The sequence below is a fragment of the Buteo buteo genome, chromosome 6, assembly GCF_964188355.1.
Source record: "Buteo buteo chromosome 6, bButBut1.hap1.1, whole genome shotgun sequence".
NCBI lineage: Eukaryota > Metazoa > Chordata > Aves > Accipitriformes > Accipitridae > Buteo > Buteo buteo.
This window is the reverse complement of record NC_134176.1, coordinates 18,269,132-18,294,282: the sequence shown is the minus strand read 5'-3', so window position 1 is coordinate 18,294,282 and position 25,151 is coordinate 18,269,132. Positions and strand designations below refer to the sequence as shown.

The 25,151-nt window shown below is 41.6% G+C and overlaps 1 protein-coding gene across 2 annotated transcripts in view; it reads right to left on the bottom strand.

The window, feature by feature from the left end:
• Positions 1 to 6,290: 6,290 nt before the first annotated feature.
• The window catches only part of LGMN (legumain), a 28,733-nt gene continuing 9,872 nt past the window's right edge, over positions 6,291 to 25,151 (bottom strand). For both annotated transcript variants that reach the window (XM_075029937.1, XM_075029938.1), the window contains exons 3-14: positions 19,655 to 19,752; positions 18,714 to 18,795; positions 18,091 to 18,176; positions 15,401 to 15,476; positions 14,860 to 14,922; positions 13,885 to 13,951; positions 12,084 to 12,202; positions 11,310 to 11,399; positions 10,442 to 10,639; positions 9,608 to 9,778; positions 7,861 to 7,928; positions 6,291 to 7,052 (exon numbers count right to left, since the gene is read on the bottom strand). In XM_075029937.1, coding sequence (XP_074886038.1) covers positions 7,013 to 7,052; positions 7,861 to 7,928; positions 9,608 to 9,778; positions 10,442 to 10,639; positions 11,310 to 11,399; positions 12,084 to 12,202; positions 13,885 to 13,951; positions 14,860 to 14,922; positions 15,401 to 15,476; positions 18,091 to 18,176; positions 18,714 to 18,795; positions 19,655 to 19,752 — 1,158 coding nt within the window. In that variant the 3' untranslated portion in view covers positions 6,291 to 7,012. The remainder of the gene's footprint in view (positions 7,053 to 7,860; positions 7,929 to 9,607; positions 9,779 to 10,441; positions 10,640 to 11,309; positions 11,400 to 12,083; positions 12,203 to 13,884; positions 13,952 to 14,859; positions 14,923 to 15,400; positions 15,477 to 18,090; positions 18,177 to 18,713; positions 18,796 to 19,654; positions 19,753 to 25,151) is intronic.

Sequence of the window (25,151 nt, the reverse complement as noted above, 5' to 3'; positions counted from 1 at the left end):
GCAGACAGAACTTGCTAATTCTCCTCTCTACCTGTGCTTTCAGTCATTCAGTCATTGCAGACTTAAATTTCCCTGCAAACCTAAATTCCCACAGAGTAAATTGAACCAATGCAAAAACACATTTCATGAAATTTGAAAACAGCTTTCCGGGACTGGAAAATGGAAGTGGGAGCCTTAATTGCCAGACAGATCGATGTCTTCTGGGTGCCTTCATTCAGGCAAGATTCCCACTACAAACACAAGAGACTGGATTATCTGCATGCAGGAGGCAAGCAACCTCCACTGCAGTGACACAAACTTGGGATTGGGCCTAGCAAAGCTCTGATTAGAAAGAAAGGGTGTTTTCCTGTAAGTTTTGCTCAAAGCTGCTATTGTTTCCTCTCATTAACATTCAAAAAAGAATTGGGGCATGTCGGGCCAAGTTGCCCAAGGTCCCTGCCTTACTCTGAACCTCCAAAGGTTAAACGGTTTCAAATGTAGCAGGTCACTCTCAGTCTCTGGGGCTTGAAATATCCACATCTACATGCCCCAGCTGTAGCATGCACTGGCCAAATCTGCATGCAGATAGCAAACCAGTGCTGTGCATCTGCCAGTTTGGGCTGTGTGCGTGTCTTGTCAGGAACGGACAACAACCAAGAATGAGGAACAGTGAATAACAGCAATCTTGGTTTCGAGGACATCATGTGCACAGCTTGCAGTGTGTGACACTGGCACTGAGCTGACTCCAAATTCGTGGTTATTTCTGCTCATGTGCAGCTGTCAGCACCTCCGCCTTGCCTCTGGGCAGCACACCAGCAGGATGCCGGAGCTGAACCCCTCCCTCGAGCTGCCATTAACCTCTTGCAGGGCAGCCAGTGCTGCTCTCAGGGTGGCACTCGGGATGCCATGACCAAACCTGAGATACAGGTTTCCACTACCGATCTGACAGAGGAGATGCTGATCTCAGGGCCCTGAGGGCACTCACGAGTGTTGCTGCCTCCAGTGCCTCCCCAGGGCTACCCCACCCGGCCCACAGCCTAGGACCCCATTTCAGCCTCCCAGGGCTGTCAGCCCCTGCCCCAGTGATGCTGCAGCAGGGCTGGTCTCCAGCTCCCACAGCTGTGCCCAGGCCCAGCCTCAGCCTGTCCCCATCCCCAGGGAGGTGCCTGATGCCCAGGACTGGGGCTGCCACTGGTTCTCCCCGCTGTCCCACTCCTGGCTGTAGCAGTGGGATGGGCTCCCGGGGAGCCCCATGGCCTCCGGAGCTGCTGGCCTCTCTGCCCCAACAGGAGCTTCCCCGCATCCATCCTGCAGGCTGCAGCAAGGACATCAGCTCTTGGCCTTCTCCCACGCTGCCCTGGACATCGCGTGCCGATGGCTCGGCAGCAGGCTCTCACCCGGGGGCTGGGTACAGGGTCCCCTGGGCATTCTGGCTGTGAGGCAACTTGTCCTCACCCTGCCCGGCTCCACAGCCCACCACCATCCCTGCATGTTGGGTTGAGCTCATGGCAGTTTCCCCCTCTGGTGGAAGCACTGCCAGTAAATGCCTGACACGCGGCACAGAGAGGCCGGTTGTCCTATTTCTGCCGTAGGTACCGTCACTGATGTCCGTATGTCCTGAGGGCTGACCTGCTCTGTGTTGGCCATGCTGAGGACAATCTCGACTGTCACCCCTGGGCCTGTGGCAGCAGGAGGGTCCAACCTCTGGGCAGCATCACTAACGAACCTTCCTTTTTTTCTCAAACCTAGCCCCTCACCCCCCAAATCCTCTTTTGCACCCACTCTCCCAAAGGACATCCCCCCCGCCTCTTGCCTCCCTTTCCCACCTAAACCATGGGCCCAGACTAGCTCTCTGGCCCACCTCCCACCAGCCTCCTTGCTCCCCCCTTGGTAGGACTCCAAGCCATGTACCCACCTCACCTCCCACCACCTGTGCACAGGTATCACACTGCATAAGGTCCATGTATGGTGGGAATGGGGGTCCCCAGTACCAGACCCAGAGATGGGGGGGGTGTGTCTGACCAGCAGCTTAGTTCTGCTGTGGCTGCTGCAAGTTATTTTAAGCCCCAGGAGCGAAGATGTATATGTCTGCCAAAATCCTTGGCCTGATCAGGTTATCTTTATACTGTAACATTTATGAGTTAATGAGCCTAAAGTAATCTGATGGGGATAAGGCTAAAGTAGAAACATGCAAGGAAGGAAGCAAGGACTGATCCTCTGCTGGATATTTCCGGAGAGCAACCGGACTTTGCACTGGCCAGGGTCAAGCAACAGATTGATGAAGTGAAGCACTCCAGCACATTGCAGCGTCCTGGGACATCTGAGTCAGCAGCTGGACCTCGGGGCAAGGGGGAACCACAGCTTATACGGCTGGTCAGTGCAGCCCGAGGAAACCACAACCGTGCTAAATGACTGCAATCCAAACAGGCTCAGACTAAGGTTTACCAAAGCCTAGACCCAAAATCAGACCTGCAGATCCCAGTTTTCAGAAGGCAAGGAGTGCCAGCTGAATTTCTGTGGGCTTTTACAAAGGCTCTCAAATTGCACACGCAACATTTTCCTTTGGCATAACAACTGCAAAACTGATTTGATTTGCAGAGGTTGCCATGGCTCTCCTGAACTCAGAGATTATTGACAATAATGTGAGTTACTGTGCCTGGTGTGAGCTGCCTGGAAGGAAACCCCTGTGCTGGGGCTCAGTACAGAGCGGGGCTTGCTCAGGGGCCATGGGGCACCTGGCCTTTTTGGTCACATTATATGAACCACCAGCAACAACTTTGCTAAACATACATCTCTGGGGTACAGGGTGACCTGGTTCCTCCAGGGCCTGACCACAGCTGTCACTTGTCAGGGAACGCAAGCTGGGCGATGACCCGAATGACGGGATCCGAGAGGACCCAGGACGAAGGCGGCTGCCACCTCTCCAAGCTCACAGCTCAGCAGTGGGACTCAGGCTCTGCCCTGTGCCAGGATCTTGCAGAAACAGCCTGTCTGGAACAAACATGCTGTTGTTTTGGTGATCCCAGCAAAGCTCTGAGTCTCCAGCATGGAGACTGCTGGAGCAGTTCAGCATGCCCCTCCCTCTGCACCCTGGTGCTCAGGGTCCTGCGCTGCTTTGCGCTGGTATCTGACATTTCAGGTGGTGACAAAAAAAAATGTCAAATGTGGGAATGAAATGGGCATTTTTAAATGCTCCATGGGATTTTATTTGTCTGTTTTGCCATAGGGTTGCCTTATGCTGCAGCCCAGGTGAGGAAGAAGCAGTCAAGTCTGGTGATCTGCAGCTGCCTCTGGTTAGTCAAGATGGTCACGCCGTGACTCATGCTCTTGCCCTCACATGAGGAGTCAGCAGACAGGAGTGTTTCAGGAGACTTTGACCAAATAGGGTTGTGCAATCCAGCCAAGGCCTCCTCAAACACTCATTTGCAGAGAAACATTGTGCAACAATCACTCACTTACAAGGAAAGGATCCCAGTGTGAGAGAGAGAGGGAGACCTGCTGAACCCAGCAACTTCTGCAAAGAAAAAACAAAAAGGCCGTGTGGCTACTTCATGCACAGATCTGATTTAACACCACTTTGCACTCAGTGATACAATCTGTCAATAATTCACTGAAATAATTAATTAATCATCTATAACCTGAAATAAAAGCCATTGAAATCAAAGGCAGTTGTCCTGCTGAATTCAAGAGCTTCGGGGCCTCATGATGCATCAGTCATTAACTGTACTTCAAAACTCTGTACAAGACTGGCTTTTTTCCACAGCCTTGTGGAGTGATACAGGCTGGCAGGGGCACCTGGAGGTCACCAGTCCAATCCCTGCTCAAGGGGAGCTGCCTCCCAGGATTGCTCAGGGCCTCATCCTTTCTCTGCTGCACATCTCCGGGGCTGGAGATCATACAGCCTCGCTGAGGCCCTGGGCCAGCATTTCAACCCCTTGCACTGTGACAAATGGTTTCCTCCTATCCAGCTGGTGCAAAGACGCTGCCTATCCCACCAGAGTCCCTTCTTGGATGAGTGTTGCCACTGTGCGATACTGGCCAGCTCTGCCTGCGGTGCATGGGATTACAGACTTGTAATATTTCTGTTTGCTGCCTCTTTTGGGGTATCACGTCCCTAGGGAGGAAGCAGCCTCTGATTCAGAATTGCCTGAGCTCTTGGCATGAAATGCTGCTTAGTCAGGACTTTAGCTTCAGTATCCATTCCCTCTGCTGCGCCTCCATCCCTGTTCTCGCAGGGCAGAGGCTGAGCACAGGAACGAGATGCTTTCAGCCTCCTGCCCTCAGATGGGCATGGCTGCTCAGTGCTTACCTTAAGCCATCCTGGTGAGAGAAGATGCAACTTGGTTTGGACAGAGCTAAAATACTACTACTTACTGGAATGTCTAAAAAAGTGCATTATCTCCAACTCCAGGTGAACTGCGTTTGGCTTTATTGCTAGTGGAGAAGGGAGGGTGGTTACATACACTCTGAACAAAACTGTGTCCATCTAAGTTTGCATTAACTAGTCAGCATACAGCGTACTACGGAGGCTGATCATGCCTCCTGCCCTCCAGGTCCTCTCAAAGGAAAGGAAAGGTGGTGAACTGCTGTGTGCAGCAGGATATTGGGTAAAAACACACAGCAGATTTGGAACAGAATGGTCGGAAAAAGGACCTTGAACTTTGTTCCTAGCAATGAGGAGGAGGAGGAGGATAGGAAGCCCTGGCTGGTGCAAATGACACTCTTCCCAGGGGTTACGGATACACACACAGCTATTCTGCTCAGAAAAGGTTTTTGTAATAACACAGCCTCAACTTTGCCCTGTTCTGCCTGGTGATGACAATTTGCTGGGAATCTGACAGTTTTCCATATTTTGCAGAAGTCATTCCTGCACCCCAGCATTCTAGGAATGGCAGCTGAGCAGCTGCATGCCTGCAGGAAGAGTGAGGGTGTCTGCAATTGCCCAATACACTGCAAGATACTCTGGCATAAGACTGACTTTGCACAATCCTAAAATGATTTTCTCATCAGGTTCTATTACCATCCCAAAATAAACAGCCTGCCATGCAGGCACTAAGCCTGTGTGATGCTATTTGGAGGCCTTAAAACAAATGTATTGATCAGTGAAGGTTGTTGGTTTCTTCTTCTGCGGGGCTGTTCCCTGAGTGGCTGCAAAGGAAATGGGTCTCTGGACACAAACTGGAAATTCAATAGCACATTAATGCTTTTTGCGGTGCACAGATAAGAACCTACTGCATCTCAGATGGTATTGCGGGTGCAGTGACATCTTCAGCAGATTGCCTCTCTTTCATTTTGGCACATCTCTGAGGGAAGGGCTAATAATGCCATGGGTACCATTTAGGATAGTGAAGCTCTGGAAATCACTCTTGCAGGAGGAAAACGAACAGAACAAAATCCCACTCGTTTCACATTTCCATTTAGCGTCCTCAGAGCTACAAGGGTCTGCAGGAGGGCGAGGGCATGTGATGGTAGTGAGGTACAAGGGCCACCTGGGTGTCAGTAATGTGTGAAAATAAAAATGTGTGCTAGCAGCTCATTTTTCATTGATAATTACTTTTTGAGGCCTACTTAGTATGGCTGGAGACTCTTGGCTATAAAGTGATGCTAACTTTCATTTCTCAATTCAGTACAGCCTAGTTCCACATACTTTTACATTTTCCCATCCACCTTGATGCTAGCTGTGCTCTGGGATTTCTCACTCACTCACTCACTTACTGACTCAGCCACTCAGCCGACAGCTGAAAGTGCTAATACTCCCGGCTTTGTCTGGCTCTTTATATAAAAGTAGTTTCAGCTACACCCCCTATAACCCCTCTCCTCTGAGTGGAGCTATCCAGAACACTCTCCATCCTGGAGATGCTGGCTTAGTTTTTGTTAAAGTTTGTTCTTTTCCCATGGAAATGAGGCAATTTTGCATATTTTAACACACTTTGGAAAGAGCCCTGAAGTATTTCTGTATCCTGTCTCCATGTGTAAAAAGGTATGGACAACCTGAAACTATTTTGAATCACCTCATAACCTCTAATTTTCCCCCTGCATGTCATTTACTGAGTCACCTATAAGGAGTGGTGCCTTCAAATGTGATTCTGGCCTTTTGATATTTTTTGTGGTTGTTGCTCTTGGGTTGGGGTTTTGGGGTTTGTTTGGGGGTTTTGTTGGTTTGGGTGTTTGGTTTTTTTTGAGATGACCTGTCTTATAAAAGGCTTACAGGTGATAGATAACCTTTTAATGCAGTACCATAAAATGAACTAGCTCTCATTCATTTTCAAGACAGAAGATGTCTCAACACTGTATTGCCCTGTAGGTCGATGAAACTTGTCAACTTTATTTTTATTTACAGGCAATTCCTGTACTCTATGACTTCCCACAACTTTGTGTGTATATACATTCAATTATAGCATACTGGTGCTAAATTTACAGCATTAGATATTTGTGTTTTTCTTTGGGAAACAGTGCTTTCTACCCACAAAGACTTTTACTGTTCACAGTTCAACTGTGCTGTTCACATCCAATAGTTCTTGAATGCAACTCATTTCTTTAAACTGTTAAGCAGTTAAAGCTTAAAGAACAAGCTTTGGTTTCTTCACTCTTTAAACAATCTGCAAATTAGTCACTGTAATGGAATTCATTAACTTTTTTTAAAAAGCTAATAGTTAGCAATACTATAAAAAAATTTTCCAGAATTAATGACTCTGTTTAAATTTAGCATAGATTTAGCAATCACTGATAGGTGGCTTGTAGTGTTCATCCAGAGATTCTTAAGAGCATTGCGCTTTGAAACAAATCATCCATCTTGAACACTCCAGGTGATCTGCCAAAATGCCTCTGTCAAACCAGCAGTCTGTCAGCAGGTAGGGATGCAGGGGAGAGCACTGGCAAGTGCTGTATTGTTCATGGTCAGGTGCCTCGGCTCCCAGCACAGTTCCAGTATCGCGGTTGACTCTCTTCATGTGGCATGCGTGTAAAGTCTCGATTATTAGTTATGAAAAGTTATCACTTGTAGTAAGGGTTATATTAGGGACTGTTGTTTCCATCAATACCCAAGGCACACTTGATCCATGGCCAGGCATATTCTGCAACAGAGAAAACAGTGATCAGAAACTTTCCAGGTGCTCTGCTCTCAAACTATTTCCCAAACTGACTGCAGCAGGATGCCACCAGGAGTGGGGCCAGCAGTTCTTCACCTTCTGGGTTGCATGTGCACACTGCCTAAACTACCGGTCCACCCTCCCATTCCCTACCCCTCTGCTTTCCTCTCTTTTTTCTTCCTCTTGCATGACTCGCAAGCTAGGATCCCATCCTCTACCACAAACTCCCAAGACAGAATTTCAACACCATGCTCTCCTTGCCCCTATTGCACCACCATAAGGGTCAGCCTGGACCATTATTTGCCTGCTTTCCTACCACACGCTCACAGATAAGGGCCCTAGCACCACATTCCCTTTCCTCACCAGAACCCAGCAGTGCTGTGGTGTTCTGAGCCAGCAGCTGAGGGGGCAACACAGAAAATGGAGCAGTTCCCAACCTTGCTTCAGTGTAAGATCATACAGGAGTTACAGGGCAACGCCCTTGCACCAGTCATGCTCTTTCATGTTATGTGGTGCAGTGGGATCCTCCAACTGGCTATAATTTCCCCTGATGGTCTTCAACAAGGAAATTAAAGGGTTACTGGGGAAATGGATCTTTATGAGTGGGAGGGGACTAATAATGATATGTTGTCCCAAATAAGCATTCATAACTTTAGAGTGAGACCTTTACTGACAAAATGGTCAACAGAGCAGAACAAGTGAGAAACTTCCAGCATTAAGCTTCATCTGCCTATTAGCTTCTGCTTTTTTAGCCACAAATAAAACTACACAGTTTATCTGGGGACCTCATTACCTGTCAATGGGGTATCCTTCTTCACAAACATTGACCAAGGCATACAGCTGTCTCAGTGCATACTCATACTGAAATAAACAAACATTGTTAATAATTTCAGTGATGAAGAGCAGGTATTGTTTATCCAAACTAAATTAGAGATGCTATTAATACTCAAGGTGTTTAACTGATGGTGACAATCTAGTACTAGGTTAAATACATCCTTCTTCTGTGCACTTTGCTCTTTGAACTTCATTAGGTAAATTCAGCTGTTGCTGCACATTGCCCCCTTAGGCAAGGCTTACCCATTTAACCAATTTCATTCAAAAAACCCCACAAAACAAAAAAAAAACCACTAAAGAGGAACTAAAAGTTTAACAGAGCAATGTGGCCTCCTAATAGCCTTGTTGATTAGAAGCTCCTGGTTGATTAGAAGCTCCAACTAAAGGAGTGCATCTGCTTTTGATTTGTATACAGTACTTAAATCTTTGCCAACTGCCAGGTAATTCCATTGCTTTCTGCTAAAATAAATTAATTTGCTGTTGACTCATCTTACCATGTACTGCTGCCTGCTCAGGTTATCTTGCCTGACATCAGGACTGGGTTTTCTGGAATAGGAACTGACCTCTTATTCTTGTCTAAACAGTGCTTAGCACAACAGGATTTTGCCCTCAACTGGGATCCCAGGAAGAGCAGACAGTAGTAAAACCCCTGAACTAAAAAGTGGCTCTCAGGAATTCAACAAGATCATGGAAGTAGCAGCTAGGCTATTTATCCTGGTTTCAGCTGGGATAGAGTTAATTGTCTTCCTAGTAGCTGGTACGGTGCTATGTTTTGAGTTCAGTATGAGAAGAATGTTGATAACACACTGATGTTTTCAGTTGTTGCTAAGTAATGTTTGGTCTAAAATCAAGGATTTTTCAGCTTCTCATGCCCAGCCAGCAAGAAGGCTGGAGGGGCACAAGAAGTTGGGAGGGGACACAGCCAGGACAGATGACCCAAAGTGGCCAAGGGGGTATTCCATACCATGTGATGTCACATCTAGTGTATAAACTGGGGGGAGTGGGGATGGGGGCATTGCGGCTTGGGGACTAACTGGGTGTCGATCGGCGGGTGGTGAGCAATTGCACTGCGCATCATTTGTACATTCCAATCCTTTTATTATTACTGTTGTAATTTTATTAGTGTTATCATTATCATTATTAGTTTCTTCTTTTCTGTTCTTTTAAACCGTTCTTATCTCAACCCATGAGTTTTACTTCTTTTCCTGATTTTCTCCCCCATCCCACTGGGTGGGGGGGCGTGCGTGAGCGCCTGCGTGGCCCTTAGTTGCTGGCTGGGGTTAAACCATGACACTATTGCAAGGAACTATGCAACACACAATCATAATACAGAAATCTGAATGTACCAGGATTATGAATTCACAGTGGTGGTGCTTGTGTTTCTGGTTTGCCAGTAGAGATGCTTGAAGCAGGAATACAACATGATTTATTTGATATTGGGATTTCTGGGGAGGGAGTTGATGAAGGTACTATTTTGGGGTTTGTTTTTACTGAAAGTATTTTTAGTAACCTTCTTGCTTATCTATAGGTGTAGTGGAAGTGGTTTCCTGCTTCCAAAAATCGTTACTTACCCTTTCTCCAAAACTAAGCCGTATGACTGCCCCCAAGCTAGGTTTTTAATAAAAGCTGATTTTGCAGACGTGCTTATGACTACCATGCTTGTTTTACTGTTACTTTTATCAGGTTATATCTAATGCTTGACTCACCAATGGTAAGTGCCAGTTGAAGCAATGAGCTTTGAAGTGGTTCACCGCTGACTGGTAGCAGTCGTAATTGCTGATGGTCAATCTGTCTGACAGAATTTGGTTGGTCTGTTCTTTTGATCCTGTTAATAAGGTGATTATCTTTCGCATGGATTCTTGGATAAATTCTTTCACCTGCACATAAACAAACAAGAACTTAAAACATGCTTTTTCTAAACCTAATTTGAAGACTTTGAAGGAAATTTTTCTTTCTTTAAACCTCCCTCAACTCTTGGGCTCTTTAAGGAACCCAATTTTGCCTTTTTTATTTTTTAGCACGGTCTTTTGGACCTGTCTCTTAACACACAAATGAAAACTAGGGAGAGAGAAAGTCAGACTCTTGGCACCCAAAATCACTCACTGTCCTTCTAGTGTTCTGCCAGAAGAAAGAAAACACCAACAATACTGATTACCATTCTGCAGCAGCTATTTGATTTGGGAGATTTCAGTTCTACTGAGACAAGAGTTTCTCTAACACCAAAGAATAAGTCCTCCCAACAAGAATCCCTATGGATGCAGATGAGGAACTTCCTGGCAATAAAAGCTGTGAGACCGACTTTTGCATTTGCTTGCATTTGCCTAGATAATCACTACTGAATGTGCCTTGTGGAACAGATCCCTGAATTTTAAAGGAAGAGTAAACCATCAGCTAGAGGTTACCAGTCTGAAGAGTAATTTTGTTGCAATTTGCAAAAACCAGAAGCAATCCCATTGGCTTCAGGGGTCTTACTTCTGCCATTGCTTATGATGGAAATGAATCTGACCTGATGTGTAGTTCAAATTTTTTTTTTTGCTTACCTCCAGGTGTGTCTTCATCTCTGCAGCAATCTTCCTAGCCTCATAAATGTCATTGGTAGCCATCAACTTTCGTTTCATGATTGCAAAAGGGACATCAGGACTAGGTGTCAGGTCATAGTGTTCTACAGGTGGCAGAGAAATGGGGATAGCTTTCTTCCCCATGCCCTGAAACTGCATCACTTTCATGGAGGAGATGCTCTGAAGGTTAGAAAGTAAACAAATGGAAACTGTCAATCACCTCCAGTAGGTAGTCTGTCTTTGCTTTGCCATGCAAACCTAACTCTCTAAACTTGCTTTATTAGAGAAAATAAAGGAGATCATAGGGTTGTATGTGTGTATGTGCGCACACTGGGTTTTTTAATACAAGGTCAAGGCTGTGAAAAATCAGGAAACTTTTATTTCCAAAACTCATTGTGGGGAAAAAGACCATCAGGTTAAGTAACCTGACTTCTATTTTTAACAAATATTTAATCTGTTGAATAATGGGACTATTATAAATGATACATCACCTCTTAGCTCTTCCCATTCGAGGGATCAATCTACTTATTAACATTTCATTAATATTCATAATATGCCTGGAAGTGGTAAATACCCTTCTTATTTTTGAGTGAAGTGTTAAGTCACTGGCAGAGCTTGGAGGACAATTCATACCCTGACTCCTTGGATTAAAGCATAACACAAGGCTGTATTTCCTTTAGCATCAGGACCACCGTCCCTTAAATGCTAAGTGGTCTTCTGAGATGAACAGTTTCATTTTCTAAATCAACCCTGCCAATTTATAGTGATTTTTTTTTTTTAAAGATATGCAAGTATAGGGCACAAAAGGTTTTAAGATATATCTGACCAGGAAGCCCACTCAAATACATACTCTGTTTCCATACTGCATCACATGGCTGGTGTTGGTGCGTTTCTTCACCAGCTGAAACTGCTTGTGGAGTGTTTCTTTTCTTAGATCCTCCTGCATGAAGAAACTTCCATGTGGTCACAGATACTTAAATTCAGCTATTCTAAAAATGCAAGGAAACCTGGAAAGGGTCTTAGCTGCCAGTATGGAGAAGGATGTATAGGGCAAGAGCTATACAACCTTTGAAAGACATGAAAGTAAAAATTGAAAAGAAGATTTGACAGCATATTCTCAAATTGCTTTTCATGATCTCCTAATCTCCCAGCAAATGGGCAAGAAGGGAGTGGGCTAGCATACAAATCCCAGATTTGTTTCATTAATACTTTTTCCATTATGCTAACAAATGGGTTAGCCACAGTTCAGTATTTAAGGATCCCTGAAGCAGAGGTACACATTACTGAACTGGCCAATTTGTTTAACAAACTTGGAGATGCGGTCTCAGATTAGCAAATGGAGATCATATGAATTTGAAACTAGAAGTTAGACAGTTTCTAATCTTATAGATAAGAAGACAATGTTTCTGCAAGTTAAGTTTCAGAAATAAATTTAGTGGCCCAAACAAATAAAGGTTATATATGGTTCTGAGTAGCAGATAAATACTTTTACCAAGACAATTTGTTGATTTCCGTCTCAGATTAAAAACAAGTATTTTCACAAATCCTGTAAAGGAGTTATTTTTAAAAAAGCCTAGTGATTTTTCATGCATTGAAATGCAGAAACCTCGTCTAAGTAACTTACCATATCTGAATCTTCCATCCAATTCACACTGTACCAGTCCCCAAGATAAGTCTGCCTCTCATCATCATAATAACATGCATAAGATGACTCTCTGGGATTGGCAGCTGTTGTTGCATAAACTGTAAACCAAATAGAAAGTAATTTTTTTCTTTTTTTTTTTTTTTAATCCCCCACATGATTTAATACTTAGCTGCACATGATATATTTGTCTAAGTATTTTGCCTTTCAGTCATTTACTTCTAAATAGCAGGAAGGAAAGAAGCCTGTTAATTATTCCATTCAGTCAGCCTCAGTGCTGTTATAAGAGCTCCTTCCTTGCTGCCAAATGTGTGGTCTGGGGTGTTTAAAGAAGACTATGTGCTTCTGAAGGAAAAATCTACTATTCAAAGAACTGCCTGAAAACACTGTATACTGACAACCATCTACACATTCATTTTCTTTATTACAATAATGAGGACTTTTTCCCAAACATGGAGTAAATCCCCTAAATCATCTTTTCTTCCAGAAAATGCCACCTTCTAAGTAATATCCTTTCTTGGATTAACAATCTACACTGAGAGAAAAGCAAAACAAACTTCTACAACCTCTACCCCAAGCACAATGTTCCCCATAAGTCAACTCTAACACAACAGAAATACTGTAAACACATCTTTAGAGGTATTATTAAGACAAAAGTAATTTTGGCTTTTTGCCAAAGTCAACTCATAGCATACTTGCGTAACTGAAGGAAAGTCCAAGTTTCAAAATGAAGAAGTGTTAGGCATGCTTTTACAGAGCTATAGTGTTGTTTCTACTCAGAATGTACTTGAAGTTCAAAAGCCAAAAAAAGTCTTAAATCTTGTCTGTGTAGTAAAGTGCTCCTCTTAGCACCCTTTAAAATGCTTACCAAGTAACCAGTTAAGCTTTGTAGTTCACCATTGAAGGCTGCCAAAGACAGCTTCATACTGTAATACATAAACTGCCAATTTTCTGCCTTTTTAAGTTTGTGGCAAAGGTGGTGGTAAAACCAGAGAGTCCTCAGACTGGAAATTTCTGATAGAACAAACTTTGAAAAATGCTGATTCACTGAGCATTTATTTTGAACAATCATCAATATGAAACATTCTGTGCGATATTTCTGTAAATCTCTAATAGGATGTAAGGAGTCTGGGTGGGTGCCAGACAGCATACTCCAGGGCCAAAGACCCCGGAAGCCATGGATAGGGACGTGGTTGGTCTTCCCTGGAATTGCAGATTCAAAACTACAAGAAAGCCAGAGCACTCAGTCTCCCTGCCACAGAACAGGAGTTTGAAAAGATTGTGATTCCTTGTCCTAATCAAGGCTGAACTCCCAGCTCTGCAGCAGAGAGCTTAGAAGCCCTGAAAAATCTGAGTTCCACTTCCTGGGTTATTGTGCAAATCAGTGTAGCAAAATTGCCTGGCAATGGTGTCTCACAAGTGCCCTTGCTACTCAATGAAACTGGTATCAGGAACTTCACACCTGATGTTAGCAGTGCTGAGGCTGAGAAATGTCAGTATAACTTAACTTCTACGAGTTAAGGGTGACCACATAGTTCCTGAAAAGAAATACTTTTTTAACTTCTCATTTGCAAGAAACTGAAAGCCCTGTTAGTCCTTATAAGACTCCATTAATTCTTTAAAAGGAACTTCCCATAAATGGAAAATATTACTTCCTCTAATTCTTGTGCTCCTCTGCTAAAACTCTACATAAAAGTGCCTTGAACCTATCCTTGACACAGTATCTGTTTAGGTCTGTGACAAGTTGGGGCATTTAAGTCCAGTAAGTTAACTGATTGCTCACCATTGATATTATCAGCCAAATGATTCATCATAGATCCAGACTCACATGCTTCAATATAAAACACCATCTATAAAATAAATCAGAGACCTTAAGAAATTCCATGAGGAAATGGAGAAAAGTCCTTCAGTGCTTTTCAGCTGTAGCTAGTTGGCCTGTACTGCTATTCCTGAAACAAAAGCTATCCATAATGCTACAAAATAAAACACAAAAGCAAATAGATAAATTTTTCATTTTGGGGAACTAAACTATGTGGAAAGGGGAGACAATCACAATGAAAAGATGCTATTAATCTCTATAGAGTCCACAGGGTTCTACTGACTAATGTACAAAGCACAAATCAAATATACAGTCACTCTTCAAGCACAGCAACGTACCACTATTGAATGTAGTATTTCTGGAACCAATGGCCATTTATGTGTTCCTAAGTACAGCATGCCACAGTAGAGAGATTACCACAGAAAGTTGCTTAAAAAAGGCAAGCTACTAAAATGTTCAAAATAATAGTTTTTCTGCTTAAAACTACATGTGATGAAATATATCCACAAAATTTTCTGACAAGAGTTACAGTCTCTTAAACCATATTAGTAACTGTAAGAGAAACATGAGGTATATACAAACTTCCTGTAGTAACAGTGCAGTCTGAAGTGAACAAAGCACAGGAAGAAAGTGTCACATAGATATTATGAGGGTGTAGTAGTTACGGATGTTATTTCTCCACCGTTGGTCAGAATATATACCGTTACCAAAAGGCAGTATGCTACATCTCAACATCAACTGCAAATATACAGTAAACTAAAAATGGAAAGAGAAAATTTGGAGAGGATCAATCTTTTTAAGTGCAAAATCCTAGTTCAAATTTCATCGCATGGCCACAGCTTCCTCCTGCTTTAAACAACTCTCAAAATAAAGACAAATCTCTCTCTCTTCCATGCCAGCTGCTCTTTCAATCTCACAACTTCTGATATGCTTGTTTACCTTCCGGTATTTTTTGTGATGATACATGTACCAAATAGTCTTATTCAAGTCCTTCACATGAAGCTGTAAAATAAGAAGGCTTGTATTAAAACCACTTATGTTCAAGAGACACACAATTCACTTAATAGGAATAAATACTAACTGTTGTGAATATGTATACTATTTCCCATTAAATATAACCATTGCTTTGCCCTTCTGAAATACAAAGTTCTAGTATTTACCACTCAGGAAACGATGAGTAATGGTCCCAGATGATATGTATAGTGCACCAGAAAGCCAAGTCATACCTGTGTGAAACAGTCTGCTTGGACCACCAAAGTCCAGTGAAATATTAAGTGACATAACTTAATTTCAACTGAATGCTTCAGATCCAAACTGTAAAAAATCCAAACTGTGGTGATGAGAATATTGCTCTTTTTCTGCCTCCCCCCTCAATATGGCAGTGCATCAAATATTTTTGTGGTTTACATTTATTACTTATTATTTTAGTACGTCACTAAAAGGATGGTTTTATGACAAAGTAATCCCACAAAATGCTTACATCGTCATCAGGAAAAGCCAGAAGTCCTGGAGCTCCATGGTCAGTGAAATAAACAAACACATGATCCTTGGGACCACTGTAATGAAAAAATTGCAAATTCTTTCTAACCACTCCAACCTAATCTTCATTAAAACAACAATCATCTGCTTCTCAGTGCCAAGACATGTCAATATTTGAAAATAATACAGCTGAAGCACCTCCTCCTCTTGGTAATATTTTTTTCCTCCCAAAGCATACTACTTTGGGTGCTTAGGAGAGGAGGTGAGTGTCTGCAAAAGGAATGAAAACAGGGATATAAGCTAGTCCTTTAAGCATGGAGAATATGGCAATTATACTTCATGTTTCAAACTGTAAACTGATTGCTGGTGAGGCAGGGGCTGGTACATCGAGTATGATGGGAGCACAATTGTTTTTTAATGCCTATCTGAAGAATCTGTTATACTGTGGGCATTTGTAGCAGTCTGGTAAAAAAGGAATGCTTTTATAACTAAGTTATATTGAGGCACCAGTAACACAGGAATAAACCATAAAAACTTCTTTGATAAGGTCCTTAGGTATGTTTATGCACTACCTTGCTGTGATCTATATGGCCATACTTAGCCAAATCAGTGTCAGCCTACATCTCCATGAAGAACTGATGCATATACAAACTCACCCATTAGGCTAGATTGGCATTTGCACTAAGTGGCTCTGCAATCGGCTGACTGCTGCATGCTCACAAGCTTTGATTCTCTAATGTCTGTGTAGTACGCTGTTTGCTGTAGATTTTTATTGCACTCTAAATCAAACAGATCACATTTGGGTGATATTAAGGTCTTTCCCTAACAGCCAAATCTGCAAAAGGATTTTGCTTTTAAACTGGGACAATTAAATATAAAATATTGGAAAAGACTGGAAGCAGTCCCTAAGCCCTCCTTTTTTCCTCTGTTATCAGTGGTCCAGAAATCCGTTATTTGTCCTTGTTCTTTCCTGTTTGCAAAGAGGTATGACTGCAGCAGCTCACAGGAACATCATCCAACCTTCTGCCTGGACAATAACCTGTGGGAACAACCTGGAAGACAATCTAGAAGCCTTCTGGGCAGAGGATAATTGAGTTCTTGTCCCACCCAAGAGCAGAAGTCAGGCCACTTGGAAATTCACACAACAGTGCCTAACAAAGAAGGGCTGGGTGTTACTTTTCTGGCTCCCACTCTCGACCTTAAGTGCAAAAAATTCAACCAAGGTGAAATGTAAATAACTAGGACTTTTATATGTGGGTTCAAGTTGTCTTCCTGAGTAGCTAAGAGTCTTAGGCCCTCTGCATAGCCACTCCCTTATTTAACTTGTAACATCAAGCTTTCACAGGTGAGGTGTGTTCTGAAGTACTTTTTTTTAACAAAAAATGCTTTATAGTCACCTCTTGACTCATTCCAGCTACTAGAAGAGAACAATCTAGTAACTGTGCAGCAATTTAATAACTTTTTGCCTACATGCCTTGCATACATCAGCTTTTCAGGATGAAGTTTAAACAGTTGAGAGCAATAGCTTATTTGACTGCTATCCTGTTCCTTCTTCTATTTCTTCTCCCCAATACCAGGGCAGAATTCTTCTGTTCTGTTTCATTGCTTTGCCTCTGAAATTAAACTGTCAGGTGAAGATAGGCATTTACACAATTTTTCTTTAACTAGGTTAGTCCCTCCAAATGGTCAAATTTAAATTCTTAAAGGTTTTACAGGAAATACTGTACACAGAAAAATATAACATCATATAACTCTTTACCAGCAGTACTGAGTCAGAAATATAACACACCTTAGTAAACAGGCATCATACTTTCATATCTCAAACTCTGTAGAAGCAAGATGAATAACTGACACCAGGTATCTTTCCAAGAGGTCTTCTAATTAGGCCCTCAAATATATTGCTTTTATTCTTGAATCATCTAAATTATGTAAGCCTTTATAAACTACACCCATTAATTATAGATCTTACATTCTACCTAGCCAGTCTACAATTTATTATTATTCATATATTAGAATATTGCCAAACTTACAATCATTTGTGTAACTTAGTTTACAAATACCTTAAGCATAATACATCAATTACAAGGTTAATTGCTTATAATGCATTTTCAATCTCAAAGATTTTTTTTGTGTTAAATACAAACCATAATTCCATTTCAATACCTTCAAAGCCTCAATAACCTTACATCTGCCACAAAGAGCAAGGCTGGGATTAGACATGCAATTCTTTCAGCTGATGAACTGTTTAAGCTATCTCTGTCCCTCTGCCACTGACTGCTAAGTCTCACCGCTTCAGGTGACTAATACAACTGTTCATGTACATTAAGCCAAGCCTTAGTAAACCCTTTCTAGAGGTCTCCAAACCTTAATAAAATGCTCTTTGAAGAGCCACTCCTGCAAAAGATAATAGTCTAAATAACAAATACCTTAATACAGTTGATACTCTCCTCTTCAGTTTTTATACCCTAATCTATACTGGACTCCATGCCAGTCAAATATCAGTAGTTGCTTCTTGGTGCTGTATAGTTTAAGAAACCAGAACCATTGTATTTCTAATGTGAATGACCTGGAACTGCCATCAATAGTCTTGCTGGATTCTCAAGTTGCTCTAATTTACCCTGTTCTTTTGTTGAAATCAGTGCCTATGTAAAACTACACATGCAATTATTTTCTAAATTAAACTTCTCTTACCTTTTCAGTACTTTTCCTGATCCCACCCCCTTCATTGCTTCCACATCTCCTCTGAGAACAGCAAGGAAATTCTTTGGAGTAACATCCTAAGGATTTAAGAGGATTAAAGTTAAATCTGATCATAAAAAACCCAACAAAATCTTCATTTAGAAAGATGGCTTCTGAAAGTCAGAATCCATGCGTGGATGGCAAGTTTAGCTGGCCATCCTTTTCAATCCATCATTATATAATGTATTGGCCACTGATGACTCAGTCGGATATTGAATCATGAAATCACCAAGTGACTGGATTACTGTTCTGATTTAATGAAACAACTAGTCTTAAACAGCTGATCTTCAGATTGAGTTAGAACATTTATGAATGCAAGACTTTTCCTCATTTTATTTTGTGTGCCAGCACAGAAAGAGTGTAAGGGTTTACTTTTATGACCACTGCTTCACTTCAAATCATCTATTGTTTATATTCATCTTATGAACACCAAACTTCATGCCAAACCATGCAGGTGCATAAGCTGGAGGCTTTATACTATGTGCATTTTGCAGTGTAAGCTACAGGCTGGAAGAATTTATTCAGAGTATTGGCTAATGCTGAACCTCTCCTGGGGAATGGTGTTTCATTCCTACCTCCTTTGTATAGTCCTTGGGCACTCCAGCATACACATCTGTGCCATTAGGTCTATTGATGACAATGCCTTTCGTTGGATTTCTGAAAGTTAAATGGAACATAATATGAAGAATTAGCTATGTGCTACACAATGACCACAGAACAACTAGGAAACCATTTAAACTGTCCTGACTGGCCAGCTTGCCTGAGAGAGAGCATGGGTACTTGCACCATGTGTCATTAAGTGATTTCAGACTATAACGGCCTTTTCACTTCAGTCAGTTACATATGCTTGCCTCAGGTGTCCTTACCCTCAGAGTACCTTCAAGTATCCTGCCTCAGATCATGTTGATTAATGTGAAGATGTAGGTGGGTGGTCTCTTATACTATCATGTCTCCACTTTCAGCCTTGCCTTTAGTCCCCTTACTCTTTGCTCCCAGTGCTGCTGTGCATGTCAAGTCCACTGATTTAAATTGTCTCAGAATTAGAGGCTGTATAACTGAACTGTTTCATATAGAAAGCAATGATACGCTCTAGACAGTCACCAAGAATGGGACTGTTCACTTCTTTGTTGAATATACATTCTGGGAATTAATCTGATAACGTCCTTTCAAAAAAGCCCTGCAAGTCATAGATGGAGCTTCCCTATGTTTGTGGTTTTAGGCTACTTATCTGCTGTAAACTGTTACACCTGGGAGTTCAGATCACTTACTCTCCTACCAATGAAGCTCTACAGTCCTCAGTGTCACAACTGATGCTGAGTTGTGGAGTAAGGCTTAGAAAGCTTGTGAGCACATTTCAAAGGACAATTATTGTTCTGATGGATAAAACACCTCTGTGCATATCACAGGTGGTTTTAAAGGCTTTTCTTACAACTACTACAAACTCAAAACACATTGATGACTATGGCATGTTTGTAGTAACCATATAGTTTGTGACTAGTGCACATTCATCACTTACTCATCATTATCAGCAATGTCATCATACATCATAACAATGATCTGTTCATCAGGAATTCCATTTCGGTGTACAATCTGATACGCATGGCACACGTCTGCCTGAAATTAAGCAGATTTTCATTACTAGCTTTAACAGAGATTTTACCTTTGAGACCAGAAGAAAAACAGCTTTGCAGGCCTAAGAGCAGCCTATTGTCCAAAAGAAACTGCATTCAAATATAAGAGATTGAGGCTTGCTAGAGGGCTGAAATGCACTGGTTAACCCAAAACTCAGTGTTTGTAGTTGCATTAGTAATAGAGACTATGATTAAAATCTCTCTCATTTACCTGTTTTGATTTCTTATTTAAACAGAAACCAGAAGTTACTTCAGACTTGGTACAGGTAACAAAATTTAACAAAAGGTTCTCAGCGATGTTCTGCATTCTGTGAGAAAATCCAAATGAAAACCTTGTGCACTGACACACAAATCCAAAGTGTGCCAAGCAGAAGAAGAGAGTTGGATTTCCACCAATTTCAATTAGTTCTGTACCAAGCCTGAATGACTAAGCATCAAAGACTGTCTTTGGCTTAAGCAAGTACAGTTTACCAATCTCATCTCTGCAAAGATCTTATTAAATCTTTTACTAGATGGTTTACTAGATGAGAATTTTGGTTAAGGAAAATTTCCTTTTTAATTATGTATTTCTTATAGAGTAACACTGAAGCAACTTCAGGGCAGGAAAACAGATTTCAGTGGAAAACAGAATTGCAGAGTTTCTATTCAGGCTCTTTTCCTGACTTGTACAGGATATGAACAAGCAGACTTCTTTTACAGAACCATCTTCCCATGATACAGAAATAACAATAGTCATCACAGTGATATTACAGTAAATGCAAACGTCTATGAGAATGCTGAATTCTTAATAACCCCAGACCAAATAATTCTCTTCTTTCAGACTTGCAGTCTGTGAATGGCCTAACTGGATATCAACAATCATTCCTAAACTCTAGAACTACAACCTACCACATGCTAGAAAAGCTGTGCAGATTTAATGGAAGAAATCTCACCTAACAAATGCTTCAAATGCAGGCAAGAAACTAGCTTTAAAGCTTACTTCTGTTGCACTAATCTAATTTGCTAGTTTGTAAACCAAACTGAAGTGGTTTAAGTGGACCTACGTAAGTTCAGATGACTGAGGAGTATTAGTGATTTTCATTATTTTAACTGAAAGGACAGAGTAAAATCCTGTCACTTTATGATCTTTGGTCTTCTAAGTGTGTCTGCAGCTGAAAAGAGAGGGTAGTTGTGCAAGATTCTGGGAAGGGTAAAGCACATTCAATGCTAATGAACTCTCCAGCAGCAAAATCTCTTCATGTGACTAACCCTGAACATTAAATTGTCCTTACTAAAGCAGTTCCATTTCCTACTACGCAGGTCAGCCTACATTCTCTTTCACCTACCCCAGACAATCTCTATTGTTTATAGTTCTCCATTTCCCTGTATGTTATTATACTAGCTGCTGCCTCAACAAGTCAAAAGGTAGAGATTAAACAGAGTCATAAAGGCATCACATATAATATGAAAGAGGAGAGTGCCGGTTTGACCAAACACGTATTTGATTTTCAGGAGCAACCCAAGCAAAAGTAGAAGAAAACACTAATCAGGGCATCTCTACACTGATTGATGAGTAGAACATAGATCCCCTCTCACTCTCAAGACATAATACACTTCTGGTATGCTGACAGGAACAGTTACAGGCTGGCAACACACGGAAATGCTTAGGCATACTATACAAATATAAAATGAACATATTCAACTAGCAAGTGTCCATGCTCCCACAGATGTGTGGCTGGCCAATAGGGACTTCAGAGGTGTTTTGAATTAATACCAAAGTACTCCAAATTAGTTAAGCTTTGTAAAGGCATATCATCAGCTTTTTTTGTCTCTTCTCTCCTTCCGTCCAAGTTATTGACTGTTTGCTCACTATGTCCCGTCTTAATAAGGAGTAAAGTAGACATTGATGGTAAATTTAAATGGGTTAAATTCCCTAGTGTGGAGGGAAATAGATCAATGTAATCAATTCCCCCTCAACCTTAACTTATGCCTGTTTGGGGATCATCCCAGCCTTTTAAGGCTTTTGCTAAAGGAACTGTACCTGCTGGTAGCATAATGATATCACCAACATAGGCTAGAGCAGCAAAAACATGTTTTGCTGCTAAAACTCCCCAGGTTAAAGTAGGACAGTTCTGAGCAAATGGTTGGGGTTTTTTGCAAAGAATTAGCTGACCTGACCATCCACCTTTGATGTTGGTCACATGCTCCTCCTGTTCCCTCTGATCATTTAAAAAAACCCACCAAAACTCTATAAAACCAGAATAGAAAGAGTCTGCTGCTAGAGTAGGGAGGCGTATGTGAATCTAGAGTACTTCCTGTTGACCTGTAACTGACTCCCAAATACTGCTGTTTGAGCCTTGTTTCTTCCAGAAATATTTCTGGCATATCTGTACCTGTAAACCACTCTAAAAGAGACAGCTAATATTGCTCCAGATCTCTTGTTGGTATTATTCTTGTTGGTTTAGTATGTGAAATGAATGCTATGAACACTTACTGGATAAATCATCACTAAATGCAAATCACACTTCTGTGGCCATGATTTGGGGTGGGTAGCAGCTGCCCTGCACAGAAGAATAGAAGAGGAGAAGGTGTAGCTGTATAGCTGCTACTGCACAACTGACTTCACATGCCAGCTCCAAAATGGACACTGTTAATGGCATGGTTCAGACCTTTCACCCCCAGGTTAGTCTAAACCTGTTGCTACCTTAGCAAATTTTTATGGAAGATCTATACTTAAATCTCCTTAAATAATTAACTCCTAGATTTTGAAAGCATGGCTATCAGAAGGGGAATTCCCTGGTTTTTCTGGGGTGGGCACTTTGTTTCCCAAAAGGTACATTGGGGGAAATTCTGAAACGCAAAAAAAACCCCAAACCCCCCAACCTTCCTCTGCCATACAGCTGTTGACACATTGAGTGAAACAGCTTTCAAGTAGGTTGCTTGGGGGGGTGGATTTTTGGAAAAATCAAATTGTTTTATGACACATGCATGCATAAATAGTTCCTAAAAGGAAAAGCTTGGACTTCTGTGCAATTGGTTACTCTGGTCTTATGACTGCTAGGTTCGTGGCTAAAAAGCATGTGTAATGAACTGTCAGCTTCATTGCAAAGTGGCACTGTTCCCATTACAGGTACACTGAAATGCCACGGCCTAAGAAAGAATGAAGTCTAATATACGAGCATGGTAGAAGAATATGTCTGAAATGCCAACCATGTTTCATTCCCTTGCTTGAACGTACATCAGTGAATCAACCAAAAAACTATAAAACTGTATTAAGAACTTAGGAAAGGTTTTCCCATAGCTTCAGTTACAATTTTGTAAGCACAGTGAGGAAATGTTAATTGAAACCAAGTAGCCAAGGCAATCCTTCATGTCTGTTACCTGCAAGACCGGAGAATTCAGATTTGTCCTGGAATAAGATACTGCTCTGCTTGGTAGTGTCCAAAACCCTGAATATAAATAGAATCCATGGCCCATAAAGCTCAGTAAGTATAAGACTAAAAACAACAACTAAAAACAGGCCCATGTACACAAATTCAAATGTTTTTATTTTCGGCATTTTAATTTTGCCAGACTTTTTTGGCTATTTTTCTCCTCAAGTATGTACTCCACCTTTAGTAAGACTGTGTTTCACATCAGGCTTTTCCATTGACTATGTCTTTTGGCATATCCAGAAAGCATTGGTCTGTCTCTCTTTCTGATTTGTTTGTGAAGCCAGCTTTACATTTGAGTTAACTGGTACAATCATCTCTCAGGAGAGGCAGAAGTATATCAATTCTATTTCTCTTGAGGAGAACTAGTCTGTTGGCTCATTCTCTAAATCTGCCAGTAGCATTTAGTGCTGTATTTGCTTATATATGTCACTAAGCCTTCCAGAGATATATCATCCAGCTCTTTCAATAATAGAGAGCTGAACCACTTTCCCAGGGAATGAGGGGAATACTCTTTCTGGTATGTATTATGAGTGCTTAGTTGCATTTAGGGAATAGCAGCCAGTCTGGTAATAAAAAAGCTGCTACAGAGAAGGCAGAATAACTGCTGAGGAGCAGAGAGGAGTATGTCGATAGTCCTTCCAAAGACCAAGCAATTCTAATCAGAAACACTAAGATATGGGTAAAAACACCAAAGAACTGAGAAGCCACAAGCATAAGGCAATATACAAGCTAGCTTTGCAGTGATAGTAAACCTATCACATTGGGCTGTATACTACTCAAAACACTTAAAGTTTATTTTAGGAACTTGATGATATAAATGTCTAAGTTTAGATCATCCTGATTAGGAAACAGTCCCGGTTCAGCCATCACAGAGGAAACAAGTGCCTACAAGGTGTGAATCTCACTCACAGATATAAGTGCAAATGGTGGTTTTTTCCTTATCTTGTCTACACTTGAGGTTTGCACTACTGATAGTGGATCCTCACCACTGACAGCTGAATTACAAGTCTTAGAAGGAGTTTCAGATTCCTTGAGGTTACAGGTGCAAACTTAGCGTTTACAGGGTCTGCAGAGTCTTTACAAACTTACTGTTCATGGGGTCTGTACAGCATACAATGATGGACTACTTTCCCGACAAATTTTCAGGTATGAAATTAGGGACGTTTTTGAAGGTGTAATATCCTTCTCCTTTTATGGTTGTTTAGTCAGATGAACACATCCTGCTGTCAGATAACTATTGTGGAAGGCAACAGAGTATGTTTTGACTATGTTGTGTGCAGACAGCATGCAAAACAACTGGAGCTCACAAAATATAAATGTAATACGAACATGCAACATCATGTACTAACTGTACCCTGTACAGCTGAACTGAGCAATTGAAATCCAAAGATGTGTCAGCTGAGGTCTCAAATTACAAAGGGCTATCATGAGTGCTCAGTTGCATGCAGGGAACAGCAACCAGTCTAGTAATAAAAAACAGTCACATTGATAACTACTTAGAGGAACATTCACATCTACAAATTCACTTGTACACAGGCTAGATCAGAGAAGTTCTAAGGAAAAAAGGTGACAGAAGAAAGGAGGAAAGTAAATTAGAGTACAGCATATTTTCTTTTGCAGTTTCTCCCTTGGAAAGCAAAAAATTACACAAATCTGCAATCCTGGAGCACTGCTTTGCTTTCTGACAGTACAGGTATTGTTCTATTGAAAAATAACATGTGTTTCTGCAGGTGTTCACTATGGAATGACTTCAATGATGGATGAAGCACAGAACTGGAAGTCCAAGTCCTATTCCTGGTGCCACTGAAAGTGACAAGCAAATAATTTAAATACTTAGAGTGCTTTTGCTTCCACCACTGGAAGGTAGGGAGTACTATGACATGCAAAGACATGGTGATCAGTCTGCATAATGTTTCCAAAAATCTGTTATACCTTCTGAGATTTCTGTAGTACCTTTCCTCCTCTGTAT